This window comes from Podarcis filfolensis (genome assembly GCF_964270895.1).
Source record: "Podarcis filfolensis genome assembly, chromosome: 12".
NCBI lineage: Eukaryota > Metazoa > Chordata > Lepidosauria > Squamata > Lacertidae > Podarcis > Podarcis filfolensis.
Genome location: NC_139614.1, coordinates 57,215,374 through 57,240,564, shown reverse-complemented (window position 1 = coordinate 57,240,564; position 25,191 = coordinate 57,215,374). Strand labels below are relative to the sequence as shown.

At 47.0% G+C, this 25,191-nt stretch overlaps 1 protein-coding gene across 2 annotated transcripts; it reads right to left on the bottom strand.

Moving 5' to 3' along the window:
• Positions 1-622: 622 nt before the first annotated feature.
• Positions 623-15,701, bottom strand: LOC310745344 (uncharacterized protein). 2 transcript variants are annotated; one of them, XM_083577528.1, is made up of 4 exons: positions 15,586-15,701; positions 12,157-12,288; positions 7,037-7,617; positions 623-5,411 (listed from the first exon to the last, which is right to left on the bottom strand). In XM_083577528.1, the coding sequence occupies exon 4, from the start codon at positions 5,389-5,391 to the stop codon at positions 2,344-2,346; it is 3,048 nt and encodes a 1,015-aa protein (XP_083433654.1). In that variant the 5' UTR covers positions 5,392-5,411; positions 7,037-7,617; positions 12,157-12,288; positions 15,586-15,701; the 3' UTR covers positions 623-2,343. The 2 variants fall into 2 exon arrangements, with proteins under 2 accessions (XP_083433654.1, XP_083433655.1); XM_083577529.1 differs by having other exon boundaries at positions 623-5,415; positions 7,040-7,617; positions 15,586-15,681.
• Positions 15,702-25,191: the final 9,490 nt, after the last annotated feature.

Genomic DNA, 25,191 nt, shown 5'->3' with positions numbered 1-25,191 from the left:
TTATGACCTCTGGGGTTTTGCTGAATGCACTCCTCTAGTCCTGTTTTATTTACTCTCAGATATGTATGCATGCTCAAGTAGGAAATAGTTTCTTTGTAGTTTTACTTTGTCCCCACGTGGGTTTTTTTGAAATGCTCAAAGGAAATCTGATTGGTTCTTACGAACACTGTGTAAAAAGTTCTTTTGTGAATAAAACGACCTGGGCCGAGGAGTGGAGAGGGATTATTATTGGCACCTCCTCCCAGAGTCTTGCTGGTCAAGCCTCGTGTGTATTTTATTAATCAGAGTCCAATCCTTCCTTGCTTTGGGAACTCTACACACTTCTGAAGGTGAGTCATGTGGATTCCTCCCCCAGCCCTACCCTGGAGTGCTGGAAGCCACAGGAGGAGAGAGGGCTCTTGGCTCGAATCCTGCTTGCTGGTTTCCTGAAATGGACGTGCTTGGCCACTGTGAGAACGGTCCTGGCCTGATCCAGCAGGCTCATCTCATGTTCTGATGCTGCTGGACAGATTAGAGAATAGAGGGAAAGATGGAGCAAAGGTTTTGCTTTGTGCTAGGAAGTGTCATAAGTTCGTATGTCTCCGCCATACCCCCCGCCACCCAAAGACACCTCAGAGACCACTTTTAAAGAACAGATCAACTTTTATTTGAAGGATGTTTCATTAGTGTAAACGGAGAAAGCAAAGCTGAGATACCCAGGGCTTCCTTTGAAGGTACTGCTGGCACAAGCAGTAGCAGGATAGCATTTCTGCAAGTGCAGTTATATCAAGGGCTAAGCTGATGGACTATTCGTTGCATTCTTATTTATTTAAAGAAGTTTATACCTATTTTTTTCAGCATGGCTATTGATCAAAATGATCAAAAAGAATAACATGAGTGAAAACAGCAGAATATAGCAATAAAACCCTGACTCAGGATAGATCAAATATGGCAGGTGAAATACACAACTAGGGCACAAGAAGTCTTGGGGATTATGCACATTTTGACCTGCAATTTCTAGGCACAGGCCCACGCTTTTCCTGGTTCATGTCCAAGCACTCCCCCCGCCCCCCACAGCTTCCCCCGGGGAAACCTGATTTTCACTATTGAATTGGAGCAAACAGCAATTCAGGCTTTCCGTGGGCGTCTGTTTGTTTCGATTCAGCAGCAAAGAGCGGGTTTTCATGGGGAAATTAGCGGAGCAAAAAAAAAAAAAAAAAAGAGTTTAGACACGGACCTGGAGAGCCCAGGCCTGTGACTAGAAGTGAAGAGCAAAGGTGACCGTCATCTTGCAGGTGAGTAGCAGAGAATGGGCTGGAGCAGCCTTTCTGGGGGTTGCAATCTTGCCTCTGATTCTGGCGGAATGCAGAGGGGAGCCTCCCCAGTTCATAAGCCCTTTAAGGTTATAACCTTCACTTAGAACTGGGCTTGGAAATGAATGTGGAGCCAATGCAGCAGTTGCAGCAAAGGGGTCGCATATATCCCAGCTAAGTGGCTCCAGTCAATAGGCTGGAATGTTCTGGATCAGCTGAAGTTTCAAAGGGGAAAAAATAATAAAAAAAAAATCGAAGGCACATATAGAGAACGACTTCCAACCACCATCCTATGCTGGGGTGGGTACAAAGGACCCTCCTGCAGTATATGAGGCCCTGTTCACATTCCTTGTGTGATGTTCTCCCCTCCCCCCGCAGAATAGAACACCACACAACCCTATAACCCAGTCACCATTGCCAATTGGGACTGATGGGAATGGAAGTGTCAAAAGGAATACCTTCTAAGAGTTTTGTTCCAGGAAAATGTAAGACGGAGGGAGATGAGATGCTGGGTAGTCAAAAGTAAGGGTGTAGTTTGGGAGTAACTCCCCTTATTATTTTAATTTTGGTTAATAGGGCGCTTGGGCATGATGGAAAGCACATCACCAGGGTGTTCCCCAGCCAACCATCATCTAAATTTGCTCACAGACCCAGATTTTCACCTCTACATATAAATCAGCATATGGAACTTGTATACAAGTTGTGTCAGTAGCCCAAGCGCAAAGCATTTTAAGTACCTACCTAAAAGCCCCTGGTCACCTGCCAGGTGACAGACCTCAAAGCCAGGTGAGGAAATAGTGCAAATTTAGCTAAAGCAGCAAACATTACTGCTGCAGTTTTCCTGGGGGAGAAGCAGCTGGACAAGAAACAGCGTGAATAATCTGGCAGCACCCCCCCCCATATCCCAACTCTGGTCTAATTAACAGCCCTATAACTTGAAATCACTACTGATAGCCAAAAGCAATCAGAGGGTGTGTGCGCCAATTTAGAAAATACTCCCTTATTCAAAACACTTGATAACAGCTGTCAGATGCCTGGGTGCAGATGGGCATCAGAAGCAAAAAAACTTCCTAAATCTGGCCCGCAGGGAGGAGGACTTTTCTTGTTCACTTGGGTCGTACAGATCTTGATCCACTAGCAGAGGGCACTCATTGTTTACAACAGATTCCCTCACTTCCTTTAGCAGCTGGATTCTTTCCTGGTATCCAGGCTTCAGATCCTGCTCTTCTGAAATGATGAGCAGGTCAATGTATTCTTGGGTGGAGAGCAGGTTGGGCTTCAGCCCAATCTGATGCAAGTGCTGGAGGCTTTGAGATGATTTCTGGATGAGATCTTCTAAGGCTTGCTTAGCCTCTTTGTATTCCTGGTTGAGATTTCCAAGCACCTTCTCTGGGGTCATCGCCTCTCCAGAGGCGTCTTCATACTTTCGCTTCAACTCATCATAGGACTTAATCTCTTTTGTTACTTTATATTCAAACAGGTATTTCTGATTGAAGTGCATGTTCCACACGCAGCGGCCGGGACAGACATTGCATTTTCCCGTATTTGCATTGATAGCTACACAACGGCGCTTGCCCTCATCTCTCCGGATCGGGCAAGGATAATGGCAGGTGTAGTGACAGTTCATGCAGTTGGTTGTGAATCTTCCAGCGGCAGAGATGTCTTCCTTCCCTGGCACAGATTTTTCTACTTCAAACTCAAAGTTTATGTTGGCTACCATCTCAAACTTGTGTTCATCCAGAGCTTGTCTCGTCTTCCTCAACTCTTCCAGCTTTCCAAGGGCAGCTCTGATTTGGGGCTGCAACCCTTCTGTGATGGCTTCTAGCTCCTTCCGTTCCCTGAGCACTTCCTTCGTCAGAGTTAAACTTTCACTGTCTAGTAAGCTTAACGTGTCAAAAAATGTCTTCATGCTTGCAGTGCTCATTTTCCAGAACTTGTCGTTAGGATTTAGATTCCCTCCATTCTCTTCAGAATTGTTGGCAAAGAGAGCTGAATTGTTGAATTTGAAGTGAACTGGGCTACCACTGGAATCTTTAATGCATGGCACATCCTCCTTCTTCATGGCTTCCAAAACAGGAAGAGAATGTCCGTCTGCAAAGGTGATCAGGATCTGGATGTTGTTCCTTATATCTTTCCCAAAAATGGAGAGCACAGAGTCAAAGACGTATTTCTGGGCACGAGTTAAGGCAGCACTGGAGGCCTGAAGTACAATACAGATGACATCGACATGATCCGTTCCTCCTGGGGTGGAGAAAAACTCCCGGATCTGCTTTGTTATCCGTTTGTACTGCTTCCCACCTCCCATGTCTCCAAATCCTGGAGTGTCAATGAAAGTGAGAGAATAAGGGACTTCAAAACCCTTTTGGTGGTGCACTACGTAGGCGGTCACTTCTGAGGACTGACTTTCAGCCTGAGTGAGTTTGAATCGGAAATCATCTTCCCATTGCACACCCAGGATATGATTGATCATGGCATTGACGAGAGTGGTTTTCCCTGACCCTGTTGCCCCCATCATCACGATTACTTTGTTGGGGACCTGCATGTTCTCTTTTCCTAGCTGATACGTTTGGACGGGGGCCGATCGATCTGAGGTGGCCTTCAGGGGAAGTACATACACGGATGGTTGCCCATCTTCCACCAGGGTGCTTTCCTGGAGGTATTTTCGAGCTAGTATATTTGCCCCTTCTTCTTCTTCTTCCATTGCTGTGGAAATCTCAGTCTCTTCACTGGGCTCACTCTCAGCCCCATCAAAACATACAGCGGAGACTCTGAGTCTGTAGGTTCTGTGAGGCTTCAGCCCATCCAGCTGGCAGGACTCTGTTCTTGCCCCTGTTCTTTTTTCATTCCATCTGTCCTTATCGCCCACCAGCCCCCTGTACTCCACTTTGTACTCCTTTATATCAGCTCCAATGACCTTTGGGCTCTCCCAGGCAAGACTGATTTTGGAAGACTCTACAGTTCTCTCTCTCGGTTTCCCAGGAGGGCTGGTAGGAAGTGTCTTTACAGATCTACTCAAATCACTAGTCTCACTAAGTCCTGGTTTGCTCCTAGCAGTGTATCGAAACTGGTATTCTGTGTTTGCGCTCAACCCTCTCACATGGAATGTCTCCTGACTGTCCTCAGTATTCACAATCTTCCAATTTTCTTCTCCTGCAATCTTGTACTCTACTTGATAGCGAGAGATTGAAGCTCTCCCATACTCAGCTGGTTGAAATGTCAGCTGCACATGGTCATGTCCAGTTCGGCCAACCAGGGGAGGGAGAGGTTTTGAGGGCAGCTCAAAGTTGCTGTTGACCATCTCCCCATCTTCATAGAGATAAATGGTAGCTCCTGGGTTGTCCTGATCTGGGACAGAAGCCACAAGGAACCGGGTCTTCCCATTGGATTCATTGACTTGGGCAAAATCAACAATGGACTTGGCAGCTTTCCGAGCTTTTCTCTGTATCTCTTTTTGCTCAAACCAAGCATTCCAGTCCTCAGGTGCATTCTGGGCTCCTGTAGGATCTGCTGATCGTTTCTGAAGAAAGTGTTGTAAGCTGGTTAAAAATGGTTCCTTATCATGCAAAGAGGTGAATGTAAATGAGACAACAAATTCATTCTGGTGGTTAAGCACTACCTCTTCCAGTTTATTCTGGGAGGAGATGGTTTCTATCCCACTCAGGATATCAAGGTAAGACTTGACCATATTTATCTCTCGTTCCTTGGTGTCCAAAAATTCATTGAGTCTTTGGCCATTGAAGGGTGATTGATTTATGGATGTTAAGATGTCTACCAGAACTCTTTCCTCTTTCCCCCCTCCCCGGATCAAAGGCAAGATTCCTGCCAGATCTTGCTGGAAAGTCTGCCTGTGTTGCTTGCAGAAATCCTGGAATCTCTTGATTTTCAACTTTATTTCTGGGAAGATGCTAGCAATGGGATTAGCAGCCAGATCATTGCATCTCATATCGATTTCACTCAGTTGCTCCATGACGGTTTGGGCATCATAGATGAGTGCTAAGCTGATCTCACGCACCATCTTAGCTGCTTTGGAATCCAGCTTGGTCAGTGGGTACAGCCAAACTCTGACAGGCACAGCCTTGTCCCCATTGTTACCCAGCATTTTGGGCAGAGCAGTGTAGACTTTCTTTCTTTTTTTTTTTTTTTTATAATATATTTATTAAAGTTTTCAAATAGAGCATATATTAGATAAGCACTTATCATTGTCCATTTAACATCTCTCAATTGTTACATGGGACTCCCCCACACCTCCCGCATACACTTACATCATTATTAAATTAGTTTCAAACAAATTATCATTTAATTCATCTTAATTAGTAATCTTAATTTGGTTTGACATATAATTCAACCTTAAATCTAATTTAATGGTAGACAATTGTCTGCACTGGCATCCAATTCAGCACTCAGCCAAATTACAATATTTTTGTAAATAAATCTTAAATTTCCTCCAGTCTTCTTCCATCCTTTCTTCTCCCTGGTCTCGAATTCTGCCGGTCATCTCGGCTAATTGCATATAGTCCATCAGTTGCATCTGCCATTCTTCCACAGTGGGTAGCTCCTGAGTTTTCCAATTCTTGGCAATTAATATTCTTGCTGCTGTTGTTGCGTACAAAAAGAATGTTCTGTCCTCTTTTAACACACTCTGGCCGACAATACCCAGGAGAAAGGCCTCTGATTTCTTAGTGAAGGTGTATTTAAACACCTTTTTTAATTCATTATATATCTTCTCCCAAAAGGCCTTCACTCTAGGGCAGGTCCACCAGAGGTGAAAAAATGTTCCTTCATTTTCCTTACATTTCCAACATTTGCTATCAGACGAATGGTATATTTTAGCCAGTTTAACAGGGGTCATGTACCATCTATACATCATTTTCATCACATTTTCCTTCAACGCATTACATGCAGTGAAGTTCAGCCCAGAGGTCCACAACCTTTCCCAATCTTCAAACATAATATTATACCCAATATCCTGCGCCCATTTTATCATTGTTGATTTTACCATTTCGTCATGTGTGTTCCATTTCAGCAGCAAGTTATACATTCTTGAAAGTACCTTAGTCTTAGGTTCTAACAGTTCAGTTTCTAACTTTGACTTTTCCACTTGGAATCCTAGCTTTTTGTCATTTTTAAACACTTCTTTAATCTGAGCATAGTGTAACCAGTCTCGCACTTTGTCTCTCATCTTTTCTAAACTCTGCAATTTCCAGTTGTCACCATCCTTTTCTATTATCTCCCAATATTTTGGCCAGTTGGCCTCCATATTGGCTCTTTTCCGAGCCTTAGCCTCCAGGGGTGACAGCCACCTCGGAGTTTTATTCTCCAGTAAGTCTTTATATTTTGTCCAGACATTAAAGACTGATTTTCTGACAATATGGTTCTTGAAGGCCTTATTTATCTTAGCTTTATCATACCATAAATATGCATGCCATCCAAACGCATTATTAAAACCTTCCAAATCCAAAACATCCGTATCTTCAAGAAGTAACCAATCTTTTAACCAGCAGAAAGCTGCAGCTTCATAATACAACTTTAAATCTGGCAGGGCAAAGCCCCCTCTTTCTTTCGCATCTGTTAATATTTTAAATTTGATTCTGGGCTTTTTGCCCTGCCAGACAAATTTAGAAATATCTTTCTGCCACTTCCGGAAGCACTCTGTCTTGTCTACAATCTGCAGTGTCTGAAACAAAAATAACATTTTTGGCAATACATTCATCTTGATGGCAGCTATTCGGCAGAGCAGTGTAGACTTTCATGGCGTCTTGAAAAGTCACTGGATTGCTCTCCAGAGAAAAATCTCCATAGAACTTGCAGTTGAACTGACTTGCATGGTTTCTTTCCCGGTCGTTCATGTGGAGGGCTGCCTCGCCTTCAATAGTGACCATCTTCTGTATCATAACTTTGAGGCTTCCTTGTATGTCTTGCACGGACTCGGAAGAAGAGACATTTCGGTCGAACACAAAGAAAGCCTGGGCTCCATACAAGATGGCAGTGACAACATGGGTGGCAGTGCCATGGTCGAAAACTGCTGGATAAGAGACATTTTGGATTCCCAAATGGCTCATGGTCAGCTGTGAATACTTGGTGGTAGCTTTGTACTGCAGAGTGACTCTGGCCTGTTGCTTGGACTGCTTGGTGTCTTGAAGGTACTTGGCTGACCCTTCCACTTTAACCATTCCACCCAAAAAGCTGGCCTTGAGCGATGCTGAGACATTGAGGGCAGAGGCCTTATCATCGATGGAGTCGGAAGCAATGATCTCAGATTCCGTCTTGGGCTGGGGTTTGATATCCAGGTCCTTCTGAAGGGAGTCTTGGTCCCAAAGGGTGATTCCTGGAATCAAACAGAGAAACAACCACATAAAGTTTTAGTAATGTTCAGATAAATATCGAGCCCCTCTATCCAAAACGCTTAAGTCTGCATAGGGAAATAATTGCGTTAAAAGTGGCCCCATAGAGCCATCGTTGCCCAGGATGGGGCACACATTTCTTTTCTCCCATTATCATCCCCGGTTGAGCAGTTTTGTGCAGCTTTGTAAAGGTTTCCAAAAAGCTGTTTGACCAGAGATGAGTCAGGGTCTCGCCCACACTTTCCCTTGACCTTTATTTTGATTGTATCGTGTGTCAATTAATTCCACCAGGATCCGAGAACTTTTCTCGTTGCTCCATTGCTGTGATTGCAAAAACCCGATCTTAGCCACTGAATCAGATCTTATTAGATATATGGATAATCCAAAGAGAGATTGTGCTGAACTGAACTTCAGTTAGTGGCTGAGATGGGCTTTTGCAAGTCACAGCTGCCAAAGAACATGAAAAGCTCTCGGACCCTGGGATCTGTGCACAGAATACAGGTCAAGCGAAAGTATGGATGAGCCTTGATTTGCCACCTTCAACGCTCTCAGAAGATGGTTTGTTTCTCTTCATAGCTGAGCATAGGGAACCTCTCTCCTGTTCCCCGTTCTGATCTTCTATTTCAACCAAGAATACCTTTTTGATAAGCACCACTGCTGTCTGAGAACTTTAAAATCAGAGGTTTACCGAAGCCTGAGCAGAAAATTTTCCCAAGCCCTTGAAAATATCTAAAGCCCTTTTAGTGATGGTTCTCTTCTGTTTAGGAAGTGAGCAATATATGATGAAAAAAACTATACAAACCACACATGGAGGGCAGCGAGGAGCTGCTTTCTCTCTAGCATATGCTTCTGATGATGATGATAATAATAATAAATAATAATTTATTTATACCCCCGCCCATCTGCCTGGGTTTCCCCAGCCACTCTGGGTGGCTCCCAACAGAATATTAAAAACACGATAAAACATCAAACATTAAAAACTTCCCTAAATAGGGCTGAGGGGCTCATCTAAATAGGGCTGAGGGGCCCATAAAGAAGGCTGATCGCCGAAGAATTGATGCTTTTCAATTCTGGTGCTGGAGGAGACTCTTGAGAGTCCCATGGACTGCAAGAAGATCAAACGTATCCATTCTGAAGGAAATCAGCCCTGAGTGCTCACTGGAAGGACAGATCCTGAAGCTGAGGCTCCAAGACTTTGGCCACCTCAGGAGAAGAGAAGACTCCCTGGAAAAGACCCTGATGTTGGGAAAGATGGAGGGCCCAAGGAGAAGGGGACGACAGAGGACAAGATGGTGGGACAGTGTTCTCCAAGCTACCAGCATGAGGGGGGCAGTGGAGGACAGAAGTGCCTGGCGTGCTCTGGTCCAGGGGGGCACGAAGAGTCGGACACGACTAAACGACTAAACAACAACAACAACAAATAGGGCTGCCTTCAGATGTCTTCTCCTTGACCTGATGGGAGGGTGTTCCACAGGACGGGTGTTACTATGGAGAAGGCCCTCTGCCTGGTTCCCTGTAAGGTTTTGTTCACACCTGAGCAAAAGGTGACCACCCTGTGAAGTTTTTGCAGGTAAAAGATGATTCCTGAGGTTTGCATCCACAGGTGTAGCGGGACCCAGGAAGCTAGAAGAACCCTATGCTGCTCTTAGCCCCTTAGAAACCTAATGGAGGAGCAGGTTGTTCTGGGAGCCTTAATGCTGCTCAGCTTGCACAGAGCCCATTCGAAGCACATGGCTTACCTCAAAGAATCCTGGGAACTGGTGAGGCCACCAATTGATGGGAGGACTTTGCAGGGAAAGGCACCTCAGATGGAGGCCTGGACCAGCAGCAGGCCCAACCTCTTGCGCCCCTCGAGCGAGGCAAAGGCTGAGGCCCACTGAGGTGCCCCTTCTGCCACCAGAGGCAAATTTAGGGGAGCATGGCCAGTTAGAATGGAGCACAAGAGAGGGGCCGCCAAATTCTGGTGTCGCACAGGGTGCCGCTGAAATTTGAGACCCCAAGGCCTGCCATTGCTGCCACCTGCCTGCCTGTTGAGCTGGGTGCCCAAACAAGGGTAGGAAAGGCAGCATCAACAGCAGGAAGCCACCAAACACAGCTAACCCACAAGGAAGCAAGTGGACCCCAGGGTCTCAAGGCCGCCTCTTCCCAAATGAACCAACCCAGACCCCAAGATCATCACCTGAGACCCTTCTTTGTGTGTCCCCTCCACAAGAGGTCCAGAGGGTGGCAACACAAGAACGGGGCCTTTTCTGTGGTGGCTCCCAGTTTCTGGGATGCTCTCCCCAGGGAGTCTCGCCTGGCACCATCATTACATATCTTTAAGTTCCAGGCAGAATCTTTATAACCAGGCCTTTGGCCTCAAACTATCTGTGGCCTTTTAAAAGGGGGGTGTTTAAACTATCTTTCCCTATTGTTTTTCATGTATCTTTGTGGAGTTTGGGCAGGGCTGTCTTAAGCTTTATCCGGTGCCGTGGTGCAAAGCTCCCTCCGCCCCTCCCCCCCGTTTCCCAGAGTTTTTTAGGGAGGACAGCACTGCTGGTGGGGCTGAAGGAGGCGGGCAGCGGCTGGAGGGTGGCTCCTCCAGTGGGGAAGAAGCGGAGGCTGGCCGCAGCAGCTGGCCGCTTTGTGCCGCGGTGGCCATGGCAGACGGAGGCTCCGGGCATGGCGCTGCTTTGGCGCGGCATGGTGAGAGCAGAGAGCTGATGCTGGGAGGCGCTGTGTCCAGCCTCCGCCTCTTCACTGGTGCCCTCCAGAACTTGGCGCCCTGGCGCCCCGTACCACTAGCCCCTATGGGTAAGACGCCCCTGGGTTTGGGCTTCTTTTGGTTGGTTGTAAGTTGCTTGGAGTTCCCTTGGGCTACATAAAGTGACTAACAAATTTAATAAACGATCACCATCATAAGTGATGCATCTTGCCACTAACACTGGTTTGTTGGAATAATCTGTGTCCCCTCCAACATTTTTCCAATGAAAATAGGGACATACTACCATACCCTTCCATATCGCTCTGATGAAAATAGAGGTTTTTGACCTTTTTGAGCCCACGACTCCCTTGACCATCTACATGTTTAGCTGGTGATATATCACGATGTTGAAAAACAGACATCGCTCAGCCCAAACTAGGCATGGTTAAGACCTCCATTCATTTCAATGAGTCTAACTGTAGTTGCAGTTGTTATATTTCATTTATTCCTAAGATCACTGAACAGGTCACAAAGCTGTTGACAGAACTATCAAAAAAACCATTCCATCAGTCCTATAACATGATATATAAAACAATAAAAACCACACATTAAAGGACTGTAAAAGTAGAGATTTTGCCAAAAACTCTTTTGGATCATAATTCAATTTTAATGAAGTTAAGAGGGACAGACAATTCATTGTTTAGGTGGAGAATGAACAAAGGACTGTTGGAAAATCAGAAAATTATCGAGAAAGCACAAAAGACCCTAAAATATTATTTTGAATTAAATCTGAAAAGAGAAACGGAGATAGACATAGTATGCCCTCTTCCTAAATGGACAAATAATTGAGCAAGTGAGACATATATACAGTGGTATCTTGGTACTCAAACGCCTTGGTTCCCAAATGCCAAAAATCCAGAAGTAAGTATTCCAGTTTGCAAACGTTTCTTGGAAGCCGAACGCCCAATGCGGCTGTCAGCTATTGTTTCTGGGGCACCTGCACTAATCAGAAGCTGTGTCTTGGTTTCCGAACATTTCAGAAGTCAAACGGACTTCTGGAATGGATTAAGATTGGCACTTTTGTTTTTGCCATTTATTTTGCATTTTTGTTTTTAATAAAAGCCCCCCATTCAAACAATGACTATCATCAGTGCAGGTAAGAAAAATGTATTATTATTATTGTTGTTGTTGTCATCTACAATACTGTCTTATTTATTTTATAGTACAGCACATTGATTATTGCTTTCATTTTATTGACCAATAGTCTTGTTGGATACTAAAATTCATGCTAAACTGCTGTTTTAGGGGTTGTTTTTAAAAGTCTGGATCGGATTAATCCATTCTGCATTACTTTCTATGGGAAAGCGCGCACTGGTTTTGGAACGCCTTGGTTTTGGAACGGACTTCCGGAACAGATTCAGTTTGAGAACCAAGGTACCACTGTATGATACATTTAAATCAAGCCCCCTAGTCCTGGGAACTTCATTTTGTTACGGGTGCTGAAATTGTAGCTCTGTGAGGGTAGAAAACAGTTCCCAGGATCCTTTTTGGAGGGTGGGGGCGTTTATGCACCCGTATTTCTCTCCGTATTTCATATGCCACATGAAATACCATTTTCTGCCCCAGGCGTCCCACCCAAAGTGATCTCCCCACCAGTGGCGTAGCGTGGGTTGTCAGCACCCGGGGCAAGGCAAGTAATTTGTGCCCCCTAACCCATGGATTTGCGCCCCCTAACCTGTGGATTTGCGCCCCCTAACCCCCAGATGTTGCGCCCGGTGCGGCCGCCCCCCCCGCACCCCCCACGCTACGCCACTGCTCCCCACCTCTCTGTCAGCTTTACCTGGGATCAGGGAGTCTTTGCGGCAGTCGTACAGCATTCCCAGCTGGAATGGGCGGCCCAGGGCCGGGATGTCAATGGTGTTGTCTGTTCCCGCCATGGCTCAGGTCACGCTGCTCTCCCGCTTTCACTTCCCTGCAAGAAACAGGAGCTGTGAAGGAGCCAGGGCAGACTTTGGAGCACGAGGAGGACTAGCGACACCATCAAGAGGGGTGCCAGCAAGGCTGGAACCAAAAAAGAGGGGGGAATGTTGCATAGTGAAATAAGATGCTTATTTCAGCGGGTGGCGCTGTGGGTTGAACCACAGAGCCTAGGGCTTGCGAATCAGATGGTTGGCGGTTCGAATCCCCGAGACGGGGTGAGCTCCCGTTGCTCGGCTCCTGCTCCTGCCAACCTAGCAGTTCGAAAGCACGTCAAAGTGCAAGTAGATAAATAGGTCCCGCTCCGGTGGGAAGGTAAACAGCATTTCCATGTGCTGCTCTGGTTTGCCAGAAGCGGCTTAGTCATGCTGGCCACATGACCTGGAAAAACTGTCTGCGGACAAATGCCGGCTCCCTCGGCCAGTAAAGTGAGATGAGCGCCACAAACCCAGAGTCGTCTGCGACTGGACCTAACGGTCAGGGGTCCCTTTACCTTTATCCAAGAAGATGCCAGATGGAGCCAGCTTGTTTTCTGCTGCTCCAGAGGGCAGGACTGAACCAGAGGATTCAAATGACAGGATTCTGGCTAAACATTATAAAGTAACTTTGTGAGGGTGAGAACTGTTTGACAGTTCCATTGGAACCAATTCTCTTGGAAGACTAGATTTTCTTTCATCTGGGTCAAAGGCTCAGTTTGACACCCCCTCCCCATGTTTGCACACACATGCACACCTCAACACCTTTGTGTTGGGTGTGATGAACCTAAAACATGGCCAGTTTTGAGAAAGGAGAAAAGAAAAATGTGCTAATGCCTGTGGTTTGAAAGAGGCTGAAGAAAATATAGTCTATCCAAATAGTAAAAAGTGTGTGTGTGTGTGTGTGTGTGTGTGTGTGTGTGTGTCTGGCTTTCATTCAGCCTTAAGTAGATCTCCTAACAGGGTCGTGGGTTCAAGCCCCACATTGGGCAAAAGATTCCTGCATTGCAGGGGGTTGGACTAGATGACCTCGCGGTTTCTTCCAACTGTATGATTCTGTGATTCTCTTTTACTAAAGCCGGGGAGCAATCTGGATCAGGGCCCTGGCGTTGGCATGATGAATCTGGCGTACGAAGCCCTTCCTATAACATTGAAGGAAAAGGTCACCACTTTGCATTCTGCAATTGCAATGCCTCAGCAGCCAGGCAAGTCTTGGGGAATGCAGGGAGTCTTGGTTCCCTTATTGTAAATGGAGCCTGACACCGTCTACTCAGTGGAGCTTACTCCCAGGTAACAGGGTCAAGAATGGGCAGCCTTACAACTGAATCCAAAGCATTTAGACTCCAAACTAAGTCCCACTGAGTTCTATAGGATTTACTCTCTGGTATGTTCTTGATCATGATCATAGTTTATATCATCATCATCATCATCATCATCATCAGGGCTTTTTCCCCCAGCCAGAACTCACCTGCACTTCTCAGGTGGGCACCATTGCCATTATAAGAGAACAAGGAAGGTGTTCACCTCTTTTTTCCAGGAAAAGAGCAATTATTATTATTATTATTATTATTATTATTATTATTAGTGCTTTTAAAAAATATTATCGGGTATTCTCATTTTGACTCAAGAAAATCACCATTTTATACTTTAGATCAGGGGAAATAAATACAGTAAGTGGACAAAAGTACAAAGATTCACAAAATGTTTAGGGGTATGTGTACCCCTGCATCCCCCCAGAAAGAAACACTGATGATGTTGATGATGTTTACTCACTTTTTCCCTGAAAGGGACTCAAGGCATCTTACAGCTAAAATCATATTTCAGTCCATTTATCTGTTGAAAGTGTTGTACACGACCCTTTCCCCTGTACATTTTTTCCTTACAACACTCCTGTGAGGTAGGTTTGGCGGAGAGGTTGTAATTGTCTCAGGTATCTCTATTTTCACCTGAGAAACAAGGAGGGCATGAAAGGAGGGCCTGCGATCTGATCTGATCTGAGTTCCCCAGCAGGCGCAGTCCAAAGAGGGTCAGGGAGATACTTGTTCCTTGGTCATTTAGGGCTTTGAAGGTCAAAGCCAACACCTTGAATGGAGCTGGAAGCAAAGTGGTGATCACTCATCGTAATTTGGGAAACCTGCAGACAGGATTGGAGCGCAAGAGCCCTCTCTCCTCCTGGTGGTCATCACAGCCCCTTGTGGCAGGGAGTTCCATAGTTCTAGCTACGCACTGCCCTGAAAAAAGTGCCCAAGAGAGCAAGATTCTGCCTGGCTGGCTTCTCAGCAAGACCAGAGTTCCTACAAACATACATTGCAGGAAAATGCTGCTGCAGCGAGGGCTGGGGGATATATCAATATATCGTCCAAAATGGGTTTGAAGTCCCTATTGTGATATCGGTTTCATAATTTCTGAGCTGGCAGTCATGACATGCATGTGTGTAATGCAAAAAATCACAATGTGGGGAAAACTGTGAAGCCAGCCAATGTCTTTACATAGGTAGCTCCATCCTTATTTCAGACGTTGTGATCTATTGGTATATGGCGATATTTAGCTGGTGGTTATGTGGGAAACCAGATATCTCTCAGCCCTAGCTGCAGCTGCAATCATTAAAATGCAAGTTTATTTTTTATAATTTTTTTAATGAGTTTTTGGAAAAAAATTACCGGTATACATATAAAACAAAACGATTTCCAACATTGCAATACAGAGTTCTTTCGAACCCTTAGACCTCCTTTCCTCCCTCCATGGATTCCATCTTTAAGATTAAATTTACTGCGTCTTTTACCCTTATCTATCTATTATATAACAATATTTACAAAAAATATTCCACAAGTGTCTTTATTTTGAAATCCTTAAGATAATATTTTAGTTTTCTGTTAATTGTGTTGCTTTGACTGTATACTATATTTGACTTTCTTCAGATTGTTTTGTTGATGTTTTAATATTCTGTAAACGGCTTTGAGATTTTTCTTAAAAATATAAAGCGGTATAGAAATGAAATTAATAAAAAATAATAATAATTTACCTGCCGCCTTCCCCCCCCCCCCAGGAGCGCAAGGCGGTCTGCATGCTTCTCCTGTCTCCCCTTTATCCTCACACCAACCTTGCAAGGAAAGTTAGGCTGACCCCGTGAGCCTCATGGCTCAGTGGGGATTTTTACCTGGCTCTCCTCGGTCCAGCACTCTAACCATTGTCCCACACTGTTGGTGTCCTCTTTCAGTATCCCAAATTGAATGGATAACAGCCGTCACACAAGAGGAACTGCTGCAGACGCTGAGCACTTCTAAGCAATACTTTCCCTCCGCCTTTCAGGTACTTACCAAGGCTGTGGAAATCAGAGGAATCTCCTGTTAGCCTCAAGATTTTTTCGCGTCGTCTTGAGGAAACCTACAAAAGATGTGTGTCTCCTCTTTGGCCCAAGTCTGTTTCAAGGCACACAGACCACTTCTCCTTTTATCTGGTTGATAATGAAAGTTTACGTGTAGGCAAAAAACATGCCTTGCATGAGAGGGAAGCTGAGAGATTGTGGGAACTGGTTGCAGTGCTCAGCATTCTGCCCTCAAAAGCCTCTAGCGGTGATCTCCCCACAAGGCTGGGCCCCTGCACTAGGGAGTACATGCATTCGTGGGGCGCTGTTTCCATGCGGCATCCATGCGCTTTGGGTTCCATTGACCCAAATGCAGCCTCCCTTTCTCCACCGAAGGCCCGTTTGTAGTATGTGTATTTTAAAAAACGTCTCTTCTGCGCAGAAGTGCTCTTACACAAATAGCTTTTGGAGTCCTGTGAGTGCTGGAGTCATGTCTAGTCATGTTGTTGTTGTTGTTTAGACGTTTAGTCGTGTCCGACTCTCCGTGACCCCCTGGACCAGAGCACGCCAGGCACTCCTGTCTTCCACTGTCTCCCGCAGTTTGGTCAAACTCATGCTGGTCGCTTCGAGAACACTGTCCAACCATCTTGTCCTCTGTCGTCCCCTTCTCCTTGTGCCCTCCATCTTTCCCAACATCAGGGTCTTTTCCAGGGAGTCTTCTCTTCTCATGAGGTGGCCAAAGTAGTGGAACCTCAACTTCAGGATCTGCCCTTCCAGTGAGCACTCAGGGCTGATTTCCTTCAGAATGGAGAGGTTGGATCTTCTTGCAGTCCATGGGACTCTCAAGAGTCTCCCCCAGCACCAGAATTCAAAAGCATCCATTCTTCTGGGATCAGCCTTCTTTATGGTCCAGCTCTCACTTCCATACATCACTAATGGGAAAGCCTTAGCTTTAACTATACAGTGGTACCTCGGGTTACATACGCTTCATGTTACAGACTCCACTAACCCAGAAATATTACCTCTGGTTAAGAACTTTGCTTTATGATAAGAACAGAAATTGTGCTCTGGCAGCGTGGTGGCAGCAGGAGGCCCCATTAGCTAAAGTGGTGCTTCAGGTTAAGAACAGTTTCAGGTTAAGAATGGACCTCCAGAACAAAGTACTTAACCCGAGGTACCACTGTACGGACCTTTGTTGGCAAGGTGATGTCTCTGCTTTTTAAGATGCTGTCTAGGTTTGTCATTGCTTTTCTCACAAGAAGCAGTTGTCTTAATTTTGTGACTGCTGTCACCATCTGCAGTGATCATGGAACCCATTAAAGTAAAATATCTCACTGCCAATTTCCATCCGTTACCCTCGAGGATGTGGACAGGCTGCTTGGACGAGTGAAACCAGCTCCATCTGGCACACAGGATGAGACCCTCCCTGCCCACAGACTGTCTTGCCAGAGTGGTGCATGCTCTAGTTATCTCCCGCTTGGACTACATGGGGCTACCTTTGAAGGTGACCCAGAAACTGCAATTAATCCAGAATGTGGCAGCTAGACTGGTTGACTGGGAGTGGCTGCTGGGACCACATAACACCAGTCCTGAGAGATCTGCATTGGCTCCCAGTACATTTCTGGGCACAATTCAAAGTGTTGGTGCTGACCTTTAAAGCCCTAAACGGCCTCGGTCCAGTATACCTGAAGGAGCATCTCCAACCCCATTGTTCAGCCTGGACACTGAGGTCCAGCTCCGAGGGCCTTCTGGCGGTTCCCTCATTGTGAGAAGTGAGGTTACAGGGAACCAGACAGAGGGCCTTCTCGGTAGTGGCACCCGCCCTGTGGAACGCCCTCCCACTAGATGTCAAGGAAATAAGCAGCTATCCTATTTTTAAGAGACATCTGGAGGCAGCCCTGTTTGGGGAAGCTTTTAATATTTAATGCTGTATTGTTTTTAACACTTGATTGGGAGCTGTCCAGAGTGGCTGGGGAAACTCAGCCAGATGGGTGGGGTATAAATAATAAATTATTATTATTATTATTATTATTATTATTATTATTATTATTATTATTATTTAAAAGAGGATTGTACAAGAGGGGGGTTTCTTATGTTCTTTTCTACGTTCTTATGAGACTTGGAGGGGGGGGGTCCCTTCCAACTCAGGAGGAAGAGACTGATTTCCACGAAGTGCTGCTGACCTGGAGGAACCTCTCAACTTCCTTCCTCAGTTGAGCAGATTTTGCTGAGGTATTTATTTTCAATATTGTATGAGATTTTTGAAAGACTTGTGGCCTCTGCGGCAGTGTTATTCTGAAACCAGTTCCAAAAGGGGCGATGATTGTTGCAGATGTTCAAAGGGTCCTCCATGACATTCCAGTCACCAGTCTGGTGCAGGACATAAGCAGCAGAGCGTATTGTGGTTCAAAAAGATAATAATAATAATAATAATAATAATAATAATAATAATAATAACAACAACAACAACAACAACAACAACAACAATAATAATAATATATTATTTATACCCTGCCCATCTGGCGGGGCTTCCCAGCCACTCTGGGCGGCTTCCAACACAATATTAAAATACAGTAATGCATCAAACATTAAAAGCTTCCCTAAACAGGGAATTAGCTAACTCCTTCCTTTCTAAGGGCCTGAAAGAGAGAGTTGTGCTTTGTGGAAATTGCTATGGGAACAATCTTTCATGGTTAGGATGACCTTCCCTAGTCTGGTGCTCCTGAAACAGACTTGGTCACTCTGACAGCAGACTGCAACATTAATATTAACAGTACAAGACTAAAACACATCAACATCTATGTGTCCAGAAATGCTTGCCTGACAAGCATATTTTGAGCAGGAGTCCAAAAGGGAACAGTGAAGGTCAAGAGGCAGAGAGGAATTTCAGGGAAGAAGTGATCTTATCCTGACAAGAACGCCAACTCGCTCTGAGAGCAGGGTTTGCCAGGAGTCTTCGGGGATTTCATGGTCTTCGAAGGATCCTGGGAGAGACAAGGAGGGCTTGAGGACTTCAGAACCTAGTACACTGCAACAGTAAATGCAGCGCTTTCTCTCTAGAAAAAAGGTGCCAGAACTGCCCCCTCAGTGCCCCCACGCCCTGCGAGTTCTTCCATGGCAGGCTGTTGCTGCGCTCGTAGCAACAGGGACAAATGTAAAGTTCTGCACTTAGGCAGGAAAAACCAGATGCACAAATATAGGATGGGGCTTACTAGCAGTACATGTGAAAAGGATCCAGGGGTCTTAGTGGACCACAAGTTTAACATGACTCCACAGTGAGATGCAGCAGTAAAAACAACAAAAAACTTAATGCAATCCTAGGCTGCATCAACAGAAGTCTAGAGTCCAGATGAAGGGAAGTAATAGTCCCACTCTCTTCTGCCTTGGTCAGACCTCATCTGGAATACTGTGTCCAGTTCTGGGCACCACAATTTAAGAAGGAGGCCCTCTCTCCCAGCTATAAAGGGACTCCTGCTGCGGGGAAGCCTCGGACCATCGGCTGGGTGAGGACTGCAGGGCCTTTTCCAACTGGCCCTTTTTGGAACAAACTTTTTGGGAAGGGTGGGAAGTGTTCTGCCATTGCTTCCCTGTTCCAGGTGGTTAATGTGCTTTAAAATGTCCTCAAGCAGTCGGTGGCAATTTAAATTTTTATTTCTTTTTTTCCTTTTTTCCTTTGTTGGGGGTGGGTGGGATGGATATTTGGTTGGGGATTAATTTTATTATAATTGTTCTGTTCTTTTTTGTTGTTGTTTTATTGGTTCTGTATAGTTTGCGTTTTGTTTTTAAGGGGCGGGATCAGGGCTGCCTGGGAGTGGGGCCCCAGCCAACACGATGGCTGGGACAAGTTCCACAGGGGGGGAAGCACTGGGACATCCGATCTCGGTGATCATGGGCAGGAAGTGGAGTTACGCTAAGACCAGACCATGTCATTACCGAGGAGGCAGGTTTAGTCGTTGTTTGAAGACTATCCCTGCCTCCGGGTCTGGCCTTGACCGGATGGATACTGGAATCAACAGGGGAAACCCACATGACCTGAAGGTGTTGCTGTGTAATGCCAGGTCAATGATGAATAAAACCACTGCCATCCACAACCTGATTGTGGATGGAGGATTTGACCTGGCATGTGTGACAGAGACCTGGTTGGAGGAAGCAGATGGGCCTGTCCTTGCCGCTGCTTGCCCACCAGGTTTCTCTTACGCACAGCAACCCAGGTCATGTGGGCGGGGAGGGGGGGTTGCAGTGATTTTTAGGAAGTCACTAGCTTGCACCAGGCGTCCTACTGGGAAGATCCAGTTTTCTGAGTGCATGTTCTGGAAGTTGGGCAATAGGGGCAGTACAGGATTCCTTTTGGTGTACCGACCTCCCCGCTGCACCAAGGATTCCCTGTCTGAGCTGCTTCAGGTCGTGGCGGATTTTCTCCTGGAGACACCTAGTTTGGTTGTCCTAGGGGATTTTAACATCCATGCCGACACGACCTTACAAGGGGCTGCTCGGGACTTCATGGAAAGCATGGCCTCCATGGGGCTGTCCCTGAATAAGTTTGGCCCAACTCATAGTCATGGACATGCCTTAGACCTGGTGTTCACCTCTAGTGACGTGGGTGATCTGACACTAAGTAAAAGTGAAACAAAAGAAGTGCCATGGTCAGATCACTTCCTGGTGCAACTGGACTTCTCCGCGACCCTTCCCCTCTGCAGGGAGGTGGGACCAATTCGGATGGTCCGCCCCCGCCACTTAATGGATCCAAATGGTTTCCAGAGAGTGGTAGGGCATGCTTTATCCCATGTTGATGGCCTTTCAGCTGATTCCCTGGTGGCCCGCTGGAATGCGGAGTTAACCAGGGCTATCGACTGTCTGGCTCCAAAGCGCCCTCTCCGATTGCATGGAGCCCGGACAGCCCCGTGGTTTTCTTCAGAACTGAGGGCGATGAAACAATCGCTGAGACGGCTAGAGCGTCGGTGGCAAAAAACTCACTCCGAATCTGACCGGACACAGATTAGAGCTCAACTTCGAGCCTACCAAGTGGCGATAGCGACGGCGAAGAAGACTTTCTTCACCGCCTCTATTGCATCTGCAGAAAATAGTAGCAGGAGACTCTTTCAGGTGGTTCACAATTTAACGGAACCACCTTTACCACCGGGGCCTTGTAAAGACCCCAAGATCTCCTGCAACGATTTTGCAAAGTTTTTTGCAGATAAAATCACTCATATTCGGAAGGAGCTAGACACCACCGTGGGAGCAGGGCTGGGGCGGGAGAGTGCTAGAGCTCTGTCTGGTCAAGTTGCATGGAATCAATTTCAATCCGTTACCCCCGAGGGTGTGGACAGGCTGCTTGGACGCGTGAAACCAACCACCTGTCTCCTTGATCCTTGCCCATCCTGGCTAATAAAAGCAAGCCGGGAAGGGCTGGGCGATGGGCTCTGCGGGGTGGTGAATGCTTCCCTCTGTGAGGGAACATTCCCAGATCCGCTGAAAGAGGCGGTCATTAAACCGCTTCTTAAAAAACCATCTTTAGACCCGGCCAGTATGGCCAACTATCGCCCAGTCTCAAATCTTCCATTCTTGGGCAAGGTGATTGAGCGCGTGGTTGCTGAACAACTCCAGGCACGCCTGGAGGATGCGGACCATTTGGATCCCTTCCAATCAGGATTCAGGCCTCATCATGGGACTGAAACTGCCTTGGTCGCGCTGGTTGATGATCTCCGGCGAGCTAGGGACAAAGGTGAGAGTTGTTTCCTAGTTCTGCTGGATCTTTCAGCGGCCTTTGATACAATCGACCATAACATCCTTCTGGACCGTCTAGAGGGGCTGGGAGCTGGGGGCACTGTTATGCAGTGGTTTCGCTCCTTCCTCCTGGGCCGTGTTCAGAAAGTGGTGGTGGGGGATGAGTGTTCAGACCCCTGGGCCCTCACTTGTGGGGTGCCTCAGGGTTCCGTCCTCTCCCCCATGCTTTTTAACATCTATATGAAGCCACTGGGAGAAATCATCAGGGGGTTTGGACTGGGTGTCCATCAATATGCAGATGATACCCAGCTCTACCTCTCTTTCAAATCAGAACCAGTGAAGGCGGTGAAGGTCCTGTGTGAGTGCCTGGAGGCAGTTGGAGGATGGATGGCGGCTAATGGATTGAGGTTGAATCCTGACAAGACAGAAGTACTGTTTTTGGGGGACAGGGGGCGGGCTGGTGTGGAGGACTCCCTGGTCCTGAATAGGGTAACTGTGCCCCTGAAGGACCAGGTGCGCAGCCTGGGAGTCATTTTGGACTCACAGCTGTCCATGGAGGCGCAGGTCAATTCTGTGTCCAGGGCAGCTGTCTACCAACTCCACCTGGTACGCAGGCTGAGACCCTACCTGCCCGCGGCCCGCGGACTGTCTCGCCAGAGTGGTGCATGCTCTGGTTATCTCCCGCTTGGACTACTGCAATGCGCTCTACGTGGGGCTACCTTTGAAGGTGACTCGGAAACTACAACTAATCCAGAATGCGGCAGCTAGACTGGTGACTGGGGGCAGCCGCCGAGACCACATAACACCGGTCTTGAAAGACCTACATTGGCTCCCAGTACGTTTCCGAGCACAATTCAAAGTGCTGGTGTTGACCTTTAAAGCCCTAAACGGCCTCGGCCCAGTATACCTGAAGGAGCGTCTCCACCCCCATCGTTCTGCCCGGATGCTGAGGTCCAGCGCCGAGGGCCTTCTAGCGGTTCCCTCATTGCAAGAAGCAAAGCTACAGGGAACCAGGCAGAGGGCCTTCTCGGTAGTGGCGCCTGCCCTGTGGAACGCCCTCCCATCAGATGTCAAAGCGATAAATAACTACCTGACATTCAGAAGACATCTTAAGGCAGCCCTGTTCAGGGAAGTTTTTAATCTGTGATATTTTAGTGTATTTTTGGTTTCTATGGAAGCCGCCCAGAGTGGCTGGGGAAACCCAGCCAGATGGGCGGGGTACAAATATTTATTTATTTTTTAAAAAAGCTGAAAGGTGGTTAGGATGACCTTCCCTGGTAGAATTCACAGGCATCTCTGTGGTGAGATGAACAGCTGGGTGCTGGAGGCACCTAATGCCCCATCAGGTATGGTCCTGGTCTCCTTGAATGTGGGGGTAAGGAGACTCCTCTGAAGGAAGCCCTCCTTGGATGCAAAGACAGCTCCAACTCTCAGGCTCTTGTGAAGTCATCTCTGTGAGGGAAAACACATGAGTGGGTTGGGGCTGTTCAACTCCAGATATTCTTGGATGGCACTGGGCTATCCATTTGTCTGGTGCTACTGAAACAGACTTGGTCACCCTGATAGAGGACTGCAACGTTATCACAGTCCAAGTACATATTCCGGCAAAGCAAAAAGCCCTCGGGATGGGAGGCATGGAGCAGGGCCAGTGAGGGGGACAGCCTGAGGCCAGGCCAGACTGGGTCCTGCTGCTGCAGGGCTAGAGTTGCTGCCCTGTGCTGAGGTTCACCAGCCCTGGTGGACACTGGCATCGTGTGTACGTTTTCTCACATTTAAAAAACACATTTATCTAAATTACTACAAAAAGGGAAAGGAATAGGAGCAAATGTTAGCAGCCTTGTCTTGTAAGCTCTGCCCTGCTCTTCTCCCTTTTGGCAGCTTCGAGATTTGGCTGGATCTAATGGGGAGAGTGCAGGGGGTTCAAACTGGGCTCTGCCAAGTGAAGTGAAAGCGGAAGAGACGAAGGCACAGGGAGCTCAAGTTTACAGCCGGTCAAGGCCAGTTTTAAGGAAGGTTTCTACTCAGCCAGAGCATTTCCCAGAAAGGGAGAGATTTCACCAGTGTAAATACATCCCACCCTACATCTGGTTAGGGTTTTCTGGTCAGGGGTGTGTCTGTGTGTGTGTTGGAGAAAATAATAATTTCTCTTCCAGCTAAGCTAAGCCATCTTGCTGGGAAGCAGGAAAAGGGGGCTAAAGAAATAGGGAGAGGAAAGGTTTTTATTGCAATTCACCTTCTGAAGTCTGAAGCTGAAACCCAAAGTCCTGCTCTGTGCAGAAAAGCACGGGCAGAGAGCTATCTAAGGAGCACAGCTCCCAGGGTCACCAGTGTCCCCAGATCTCAAAAGCCCTCAGGGACCTAACTCTGACACCCACAGGATCTGGTGTGAGCATCCTTAGCCCCCCAGAGCTGGAGTGCAGAGTGGGCTTTGTCCAGCAAGCAAGGCAGGGAGCTTAAAAGCTCTTTCTGCGCCAGGTCCACCTGGGTTATTGGGTACAAAAGGAGCGTTTAAGCTCTCCTCTCTGCCTTGCTTGCTGAGCTGGGCCTGCTCAGCATGCGGTCTCTGGGAGTACTGAAGGTTCCCTCTCTCTTCCCCTCGGCTGTTAGCAACAGGAGGGATCCAAGGGTTTGGTAAAGGTGGGTAAACGACCCCTGGATGGTTAAGTCCAGTCAAAGGTGAATATGGGGTTGTGGCGCTCATCTTGCTTTTCAGGCCGAGGGAGCCGACGTTGTCTACAGACAGCTTTCCAAGTCATGTGGCCAGCAGGACTAAACTGCTTCTGGCGCAACAGGACACAGTGATGGAAACCACAGAGCCCGGAAACGCCGTTTACCTTCCTGCCAGAGCGGTACCTATTTCTCTACTTGCACTTTGACGTGCTTTTGAACTGCTAGGTTGGCAGGAGCAGGGACCGAGCAACAGGAGATCACCCTGTCGCGGGGATTCAAACCACCAACCTTCTGATCGGCAAGCCCAAGAGGCTCAGTGGTTTAACCCACAGCGCCACCTGCCGCTCCTGCTGCTGCTGCCTGCACCTGCCTTTCCCTGGTATCTGAAGAAGTGTGCATGCACACGAAAGCTTATACCCAGATCAAACTTAGTTGGTCTCTAAGGTGCTACTGCACAATTTTTTTGAAAAAGTTTTGTATTTCGACTGCGTCAGACCAACACGGCTACCTATCTGAATCTGCCTTTCCCTGTTATGAGATGGGAGGTCTGTGCCATTTAAATCCCAGGGACTCAAAGCCTTCCCATACATTTGCCACCCAATTTATGCCCCTGAAATCTGTTTGTCTCCTGTCAAAATGCACATCAGGAACGTGAGCAGCTGCTAGCGACCCATCTCCTTCATGGGCTACAGCTAAAAATATCCCCCACATCCAGACTAAAATACCAGCCATTCATACATTCAATTATATCTCACCTATTCTATTCACTGAAAACATGCCTTTTGGCTTTCACAAAAGTCTGCATAAAAAATGTGTGAGGTACACTCAACATATAAAAGCAATTTGAAATTAAACGCTAAGCATTGACAGGATTCAATGGGAGAAGAAACCGACAATCCCGAGCAGCAAAACAGCAAACTGCAACTACAAAAAATGATTCCCCCCCCCCCATATATATAAAAAAATCCAGTAAATTTTATTTTATTTTGTTTCACAGCAAGTTTCCAAGGATCCATTACATTAAGCCGCCGCCGCGCTCGGGTAACGGTTCCACGTTAAGGGATTGAAAAGGAATCCGGATTTCTGCAAAGTCCGCGACGTTTTGGAGCAAGATGAGGCCACCAGCGAGGTCCCCCGAGCCCCGGGGATTTCTGGAAGCCCCGGACGCGGAGAGACAGAGACGCGTCACTGAGACAGGCTGCCAATTCCTCGGTTGGGCACGAGG